This window comes from Carassius gibelio, chromosome B25 (genome assembly GCF_023724105.1).
Source record: "Carassius gibelio isolate Cgi1373 ecotype wild population from Czech Republic chromosome B25, carGib1.2-hapl.c, whole genome shotgun sequence".
NCBI lineage: Eukaryota > Metazoa > Chordata > Actinopteri > Cypriniformes > Cyprinidae > Carassius > Carassius gibelio.
This window is the reverse complement of record NC_068420.1, coordinates 13,394,843-13,404,319: the sequence shown is the minus strand read 5'-3', so window position 1 is coordinate 13,404,319 and position 9,477 is coordinate 13,394,843. Positions and strand designations below refer to the sequence as shown.

At 35.4% G+C, this 9,477-nt stretch overlaps 1 protein-coding gene across 1 annotated transcript in view; it reads left to right on the top strand.

The window, feature by feature from the left end:
• Nucleotides 1-9,477, top strand: part of immp2l (inner mitochondrial membrane peptidase subunit 2) — an 83,813-nt gene that overhangs the window by 71,574 nt on the left and 2,762 nt on the right. The window contains exons 4-5 of the mRNA XM_052598127.1: nt 6,160-6,225; nt 6,931-7,033. Of these exons, the coding sequence (XP_052454087.1) occupies nt 6,160-6,225; nt 6,931-7,033 (169 nt within the window). The remainder of the gene's footprint in view (nt 1-6,159; nt 6,226-6,930; nt 7,034-9,477) is intronic.

Here is a 9,477-nt window from a genome sequence, read left to right as displayed (position 1 = left end):
ATCACATTTTAGAAATCATCAGAAGTTATATATCACTTGAAAACATAAAATCTCAAAATTCATCCTTTAAAACCCATTTTAAAATCAGACATTGCATTACCATGTAAATGGCACATCAAAATCATGTTACAAAATGTTTTCAGTCATGAAATATAAAAATTTTGGTTTGTATCATGCACATTCAAGTCTATCTTCAAAAACGTGAGTGACAGTTATCAGGTTAAGCAGTTTTACTCACCGCCTGCGGTTCCAACACACGATCGTGACCCTTTTTCGTTGGGACTGCATTATCCTTAAGAAATAAACGATGTGCAAATCCGGCGTCAAACTGGGCCTTGTTTGTAAAACAAGCATCTTCGAAATGCAGGGAACAAACAAAAACACTTGCACAACTCCGTTGATGCTCTGTAAAATAAACTCCATCCACTGGTCCCTTAATGCTGTTTTTCTTTTGGTAATCTGTGCAGGGTTGTCTTGCCCTGGCAACCAAAAACACACTCCTTTTGTGACATTTCGCGACGCTCTCGCTCTGATCAGTGAATGCCTGTGCTCTCTCATTGCTCTGCTATACTTTCTATATTTTGTGAAAGTAAAATAACTGTTTTCTATATTAATATTTTAAAATATAATTTATTCATTTGATGCAAGAAGAATACTGCAATACAAACTATATATATATATATATATATATATATATATATATATATATATTAGGGATATGCCAGTATCAAATTTTCCTGTTGTGATTAATTGCTAATCCTTTTAACAAGGTATTATCACGATATTGAAATTTAGTTTCAAAATATAGTATGGTCATAATACAGTATAACAGGTTAAATAACATTTTTCTTATAACAAAAATAACTGAACATTTAAATACAATAAAGCAATACAGAAAAAATATATAAAGTTAAAAGTTTTACACAGCTTAAAGTGCAAAAGAACTATAAAGACCAATCGGTATCACTTTACAATAAGACCTCATTAGTTAACCATTAACATTCACAATGAGCAATAGCTACATTTGCTACTGAAGTTATTAATCTTTGTTAAAAATACAAATCTTACTCCATGTTAGCTCATTAAATAACACAGCTGCAACTTTCGATTTTAACAACGAATGAATGTTCAGAAGAATTTTTCATTGGCAGTTTATGTTTCTAATGAATTAACTAATGTTAACTAATGAAGCCTTAACGTAAAGTGTGAGTGAACAATAAAGAATCAAAACACTTTCAAACAATATGTAGGATATGTTGTAGTCCAGATTAAAATTAATATAAAAAGTTTGAAAATTAATAGCCTGTTTAGCCTGAATATTTAAGTATTTAGTGCTGTGAAGAACACCATAACAAATCCACAAAATCTGAATGGCTATCTAAAATTATTTTAGAAAGTAGCGCAGCTGCTGTATTTATGGGGTTTCCAGGGTAAAGGGCTGCATTTTCTGCAGTTTAGCACCATCTGCTGTCAGAGAGTGAATGTGCTTTGCTTTCATTCGGCGCATCTCGTGTTCCTCCATGTGCTTCTCATGTGCTTGCTTACATCAGAGCGGTAGACGAGTCTTTCAAGCAGCATACAGCTGTGTTGTGCATTTTGACCAGCTGATGGGAAAATAATTCTTAAAATGCATCCCAAATTCTGAAAAATTTGTAATATATAATTATTCACGGTATTTAGAAGTGCCCATGACAACAATATTGTGCATATTATTTACCATGATATATAGCATTACTGAATACAGGCACATGTCTAATAAATATATATATTAGGGCTGGGACAACGCGTCGAGGTCATCGATTACGTCGACGCAATAAATAAGTCGACGCAAAATATGCGCATCGATTCGTCGACCTGTTTTTATTTCCAAAAAAAAAACGTTTGCAAAACGTTTACCTTATGTGCGCTGAATATACGCGATGGCCGGATCAACATTCTGTCCAACGTTATATAACCAATACAGGGGTTTTTCTGCATTGATCTTTTTTTGGCGGCTGTCAAAGCCTTATTTGATCGGTGAGTGACGCCTGACAGGGCGCGTATGAGAGAAAGCCCTGGCTGCGCGCGCACTCACAGTCTTTCAACAACACGAGCGCTTCTTGCTCTCTCTCTCTCCCTTGTGCATATTGATCAAAATCATTAAACACAATAGAAAAAGGGCGAAACACCAAAGTTTCACGCGCGTTCGCGCACTCACAGTCACACGAGCGCTCTCTCTCTCTCTCTCTCTCCCTCCCTCCCTCCTGCATATTAACCAAAATCATTAGACACGATAGAAAAAGGGCGGAAAGCCAAAGTTTCACGTGGAGCATTCAGAGATTTTTTTTTCTCCATGACACGCTGCTGGCTCCCACTGTTTATTTTTTATTTTTTTTTGGAAAAGCACTCTCTGTATTAGCTTAAAACCCTCAAGTTTACATTGGCTACTGTATTCTTTCAATTGCTTTAAACAAGTACTTTGGGTGACCTTTTTTATTGAATGCTAGACATCAAGTTGTTGTTATTTTCATCTGAAAGAAGAACTTTTTTTCAGTAAGCTAGGCCCTATGTGTTCATTAAGCTTGTTTCAGTAAGCTATGTGTTTTCAAGGTTTCAAGGTTTTATTGAATGCCATCTCTGTACAAGTGCAAAGTAATGCTTTCTTAGTCAGTCTTTTATTTTGTAATTTTAAGAGCAATAAACATATATTGCATTGTTAAGGAATTCATGTTCTTTTCATACAGATATGTAAATCAACATGTATAAATTGTTAGTAGTCAATTCATGGGGAGATAATCGAAATCGAATCGGTCTGAAAAAATTAATCGTTAGATTAATCGATGCATCGAAAAAATAATCGCTAGATTAATCTTTTAAAAAATAATAGTTTATCCCAGCCCTAATATATATATATATGTATACATACAGGTGCATCTAAAAAAAAGTGAATATCGTGAAAAAGTTTTTGATGATTAGAGTTTACAGCTCATGAAATTAAAAAATCCAGTATGTCAAAATATTAGATTATTTGCATGTGGGTTTCATTAAATGACCATCCCTATAGTATAAATTTAGGGTTTTTCTTGTTCTGGCTTGGAAATGGTCCAGAAGACAATTACTGACACCCTCCACAAAGAGGTTAAGTCACAGAAGGTCATTACTGAAAGAGATGGCTGTTCACAGAGTGCTGTAACAAAGCATATTAAATGCAAAATTGACTGGAAGGAAGAAATTGGGTAGGAAAAGGTGCACAAGCAACAGGTATGACCGCAAGCTTGAATATACTGTCAAGCAAAGCCAATTCAAACACTTCGGAGAGCTTCACAAGGAGTAGACTGAAGCTGGAGTCAGTGCATCAAGAGACACCACACTCAGGTGACAACAGAAACAACATCTGAAGCGTCTTACATGGGCAAAGGAGAAAAAGAACTGAACTTTTGCTCAGTGGTTCCAAAGTCCACTTTTCAGATAAAAGTAAGTTTTGAATTGAATTGAAAATCGAGGTCTGGAGTCTTGAGGAAGACTGGAGAGGCACAGAATCCAAGCTGCTTGAAGTCCAGTGTGAAGTTTCCGAAATCAGTGATGATTTGAGGTGCTGTGATGTCTGCTGGTGTTGGTCCATTTTATTTTATCAAGTCCAATGTCAATTCAGCTGTCTACCAGGAGATTTTGGAGCACTCTATGCTTCCATCTGCTGACAAGCTTTATGGAGATGCTGATTTCCTTTTCCAGCAGGATTTAGCACCTGCTCAAAGTGCCAAAACTACTTCCAAGGTTTGCTGACCATGATATTACTGTGCTTGATTGGCCACCCAAATCACCTGACTTGAACTCTTGAACTTGGAATCTTTGGGATATTTTCAAGAGAAAGATGAGAAACTGTCGATCCAACAATATAGATGAGCTGAAGGCTCAATAGTGCCTCAGCAGTGCCACAGGCTGATCGCTTCCATCACACCTCACTGATGCTGGAGTTTGTGCTTAAGGAGCCCTGACCAAGTATTGAGTGCATAAATGAACATACTTTAAAGAACTTAAGCATTCTCAGTTTTGCAAATCCTTTTTTTGATTGATCGTAGGAAATATTCTAATATTTTGAGGTACTAGATTTTGAAGAATTCTAAATGTATTAAAAACATTAATTGAGTCATTTTTACCCAGTTCTGCATAATGAGAGCTTTTCTCATTTTTTGCAAAATTTTCCAGTTTGGCCTACAGTTTTTGTGAGATATAATCGATATTGGTAAGTGTTTAGATAAGTCTTTCTTTACACACACTTAACCAGGCTCTTGGATTTACTGCTAAATTCTTCTTGACAAATCAGAATATATTCTCTCAGCATGCCGTATGTAACACTTGAGATAAACTCCAACAACATTCAGGGCTGCAGTAGTAATGAAAATCACAAATCAGGCTGAGCGTCGGAGCTGTTGCAGAAGAGGTGTGTGTGTGTGTATGACGGATGGAGGCTGTGCTAGAGCTGTTTGAAGATTTAACACTGCATAGGTTCTGACAGGAAGCTTGAAGTAAAGCGTTTACTGAATTTTATTTTCTTTAATCTGAAATTAGATTTTAAATAAATGAATTTCATGAGTGGTCTCAGACTTTTGGAACCTCATTAAACTGTTATTAAAAACTAGAGTAAATACATATAAAATGTATCTGTTTAAAAGATAACACAAAATGCCCTACCAATGTCTTGTGAGATATTCTAAAGGAACAGTTTTGTTCTTAGGTGTCTAGATTTTCAAGACGTGGTGTTCAGGCTGTCACAAAGAAAGTAGGCAATTTCTGACCAAAGTGCTTGCTCAGCATTTAATAGGCGTTTGGCACCAAAGTACACACTTCAACCATGAGACGTCATCTTATAAGAAGCCTTACCGGGTGTGTTGCAGCTGAGAAAGCGCTCTTGCGGAAAGGCAACAAGCAAAAAAGATTACTGTACATGAAATTCCATAAAGCATTTAGTGACAGCCAGTGGCAGAAAGTTTCTGAAACGTGGATGGGATGAGAAGTTTGCAGTCTCCTGGAAGACAAGGTTGGGGCTCGTTCACAAACAGGGTCATTGTGGGTAATGATGTGGGGGATCAGGTCAAAACTGATGAAACAAATACATCACTACACATGTAAACCTGACCTCAAAATAAAAGCAATTTGGGATCAGCCTGGGGAACTTGGGATTGCCAGTCCTGAAAAAAAAATGTAAGTTATAAGTTATGAAAAAGGAATTGTAATAATTTGAGCTTTGTGCCATTTATCATGAATATTATGTTTGAAAACTAGCATTGTGTGTATATAGAGCAATAATTTGAACGGTGTTATTTTCATATTATTTATATCTTATAGTATTTATTCATATTTCAAAATAGTTTTTATATTTCCATTTTAATTATTTTAGTATGTACTTTAACCATTTTTCCAATTATGTGTATAATTATATTTCACTTTATTTTTATTTCAGTTTCAGTATTTTTATTATCTTAAATAGTTATATTTATTAACTGTTTTCAGTTAGTTGCCAAGGCAATATTTCTTCTAAATTGTCTGTTTCTTCATCTAATATTTGTTTTATTGTATTTGAGCTTTGTTTCAGTTAAGAAATTTTTTTTTTCTAGTCTATCAAAAACAGGTTTTTAAATATCTTTATTCAGTGACTTATTATAAATAAGTAAAATATTATATACTATAAATTCAGAAATATTATAAAGTTCAAAAAAGAAAATAAGTCAAGATATAAAAGTCAAACTGTGCGATATAAAATTGCAATTACAGAACATACATTTGCTAGATATAAAGTCACATTGAAAATATGAGTTGCAATTTTTTTTTCCCGACAGAAACTCATCTGTAAAATAATTCATAGACTAGTAAATATATAACAGTATTATCCTTTACCTACATCTAAAAATTTAGGCATTGTCCCAAAAGAGTACACTAATTGAATCAAGTGAAATATGATCTAATAATATAGCGCCCTGAAAATCAAGAGTTTTGACATTTCATCGAGTCTTTTCTTGACTTACTCCAGCATATAAGACCCATCTGGTCTCTGAAAACTGTCCCTAATGCCCCGTAATCCACTGAGCTCGGCAGCATCCTCAAATAAACTAGGAACAGTTCTGTCATCAGTATGCAAATGTTGTAGTCGTACCATCTCATATCTGCTCACTCCTCCTGCAGGAGCCCGAAGGACCCTCAGCAGAAGATCATCAAACGGGTCATTGGGATCGAGGGGGACTTCATCAAGTAAGTTTGTCCCAAATTAAGATGGCATCACGATTGGTTCTTGGGTTCTAATGGCAGAACTTGTTTTGTATCCTGAAAAGTGTTTACTCAGACTAACAGGCCTTTGTAGCACCGCTAGAAGGATCTGTTTGAGCTTATTAAACGCGCCAATTCAGGCTCGGTCCTCTTTAAATGCTTGTATCGCACAAATGCACCATTTAGCCGTTAGTGTCATTAAACATTAATGTCTCATCACACCATGCACGGCCAAAAGCATTACATCTCAAGGTGATCTTGGGATTCGGTTGAGGAAATCCCAGGCCTGATGACTTCTCGAGTTTGATTTCGAGAGGATTCATATGAAAAGGAAGTTAATTTTCTTCTGTGATGGCTGATGAAGAAAAACTGCTATTAAAAATCGGAAATTTCCTTCACGCTCTCGCTCTAAAGCTCTCACGGCACCGCCTGCGATGGATATGAGCTATTGCGGTGTCAGAAAGTCATCGCAAATGTAAAACAAAGACTGCAGCAGCTGTGCGAACATTAATTATTGATCTTAGATTTAGAGAGCGGGGCAAGAGCCAAATGCAGGATTGGTGAGTACACGTGGCTGGTCAACTGTAACATAAACAGCGAGGAATGAAAAATAGCCTGATGTTTCCCTGCATTAAAAGCAGCCAGAATCCATTACTGTTTTAATGCATTTTTTTTTTTGTTTATTATCAGAACGCTGGGGTACAAAAACCGTTATGTAAGAGTTCCAGATGGACATCTGTGGATCGAGGGCGACCATCACGGACACAGTTTCGACAGCAACACATTTGGACCGGTAATCAATTAATTGGTGTTTACTAAAGACAAAATCTCATAGGCATACACTGACACACATTGAGACTTAGAAGGCCATTACAAACACTTTAGCAACACCATAGCAACAAGCAACAGCACCCTACAATAATTTCGGCATGTTTTGCATCACTCATATTCTCCTCAATATTTTTTTTTTAAATATATTCCAAAACATTGGATGATTTTAGTTTTGTAGGTTTTGCTTCTTCTGTTTTTTGTTGTTGTTATTAGTTTTTTTTTTTTCAATTGTTTTTAAATTTAGTATTTTACTTAACTGATATTATTAAGGATTTTTATGAATTGAAATGAAAAAAAAGACTGTAAAAAAATAAAGATGAAACTATTACTACTTTTATATGTATAGTTTTTTATGCATGTCACAACAGCAATAAGACTTTCAAAATAACATTAAAGTTTAAAAAGAACATTTATATTGTCAAATATTAATAAAATTATAAATGTAATTAATGTTTTTATACACATACCAATAAAATAAAAGTATGTTTTTTATTTATTTTGTATTAATTTATTTTTTTATAGTTTTTCAGCAAGGATGCAAAAAATTAAACAAAAGTGTTGTTAAAGACATTGATCATGTTACAAAGGATTTTTTTTTTTTATTAAACAAAGAATCCTGAAAAGAAAGCTTGAGCAAGGCAACTGCTTCAACAAAAATATTGAGCAGGATTATGTGATACTGAAGACTGGAGTAGAATAAAGTAGCTAAAAATGTATTCAAATAGAAAATAGGTGTTTTAAATTAGAATAATATTTCACAGTTGTACTGATTTTTGATGTTTTCAATTAAATAAATGCAGCTTTATTTAGATTTTTTCAAACACATTTAAAATCTCACCGTCCCCAAACTTTGAATGGTAGTGGAAATGACATACATTAAAAAATAATACAAACCTGATTCCAAAAAAAGGAATGGAATAATTTACAAATCTCAAACTTATATTTTATTCACAATAGAATATAGATAACATATCAAATGTTGAAAGTGAGACATTTTGAAATATCATTCCAAATATTGGCTCATTTGGGATTTCATGAGAGCTACACATTCGAAAAAAAGTTGGGACAGGTAGCAATAAGAGGCCAGAAAATAAAATGTACATACAGTATAAAGAACAGCTGGAGGACCAACTCGCAACTTATTAGGTCAACAGGCAACATGATTGGGTATGAAAAGAGCCTCTCAGAGTGGAAGTGTCTCTCAGAAGTCAAGATGGGCAGAGGATCAGTGGAGCAATATCTGAAAGGAGTTTCTCTGAGAAATTGCAAAGAGTTTGAAGTTATCATCATCTACAGTGCATAATATCATCCAAAGATTCAGAGAATCTGGAAAAATCTCTGTGCATAAGGGTCAAGGCCGGAAAACCATGGATCCCTGTGATCTTCAGGCCCTTAGACGGCACTGCATCACATACAGGAATGCTACTGTAATGGAAATCACAACATGGGCACAGGAATACTTCCAGAAAACATTGTCGGTGAACACAATCCACCGTGCCAATCGCCGTTAGGCTAAAACTCTATAGGTCAAAAAAGAAGCCATATCTAAACATGATCCAGAAGCGCAGGCGTTTTCTCTGGGCCAGGGCTCATTTAAAATGGACTGTGGCAAAGTGAAAACTGTTCCGTGGTCAGACGAATCCTGACGCCATGTCATCCAGACTAAAGAGGACAAGGACAACACAAGTTGTTATCAGCGCTCAGTTCATGTTCAGTTGCATGAGTGTGTGTGGCATGGGCAGCTTACACATCTGGAAAGGCACCATCAATGCTGAAAGGTATATCCAAGTTTAGAACAACATATGCTCTCATCCAGACATCGTCTCTTTCTGGGAAGACTTTTCATTTTCCAACATGACAATGCCAGACCACATACTGCATCAATTACAACATCATGGCTGCGTAGAAGAAGGATCCGGGGACTGAAATGGCCAGCCTGCAGTCTAGACTTTCACCCATAGAAAACTTCTGCCGTATCATAAAGAGAAAGATGTGACAAAGAACACCTAAGACAGTTGAGCAACTAGAAGCCTGTATTAGACAAGAATGGGAAAACATTCCTATTCCTAAACTTGAGCAACTTGTCTCCTCAGTCCCCAGACGTTTGCAGACTGTTATACAAAGAAGAGGGGATGCCACACAGCTGTAAACATGGCCTTGTCCCAACTTTTTTGAGATTTGTTTATGCCATGAAATTTAAAATCAACTTATTTTTCCCTTAAAATTATACATTTGTTACGTCATCTATGTTGTATTCTGAATAAAATGTTGAAATGTGAATCTTCCACATCATTGCATTCTGTTTTTATCCACAATGTCTACAGTGTCCCAACTTTTTTGGAATCGGGTTTGTAAAAAAAAAAAAGATTTAATTGTTGACTACAGCAGGTAAAGATGCAAAATAAA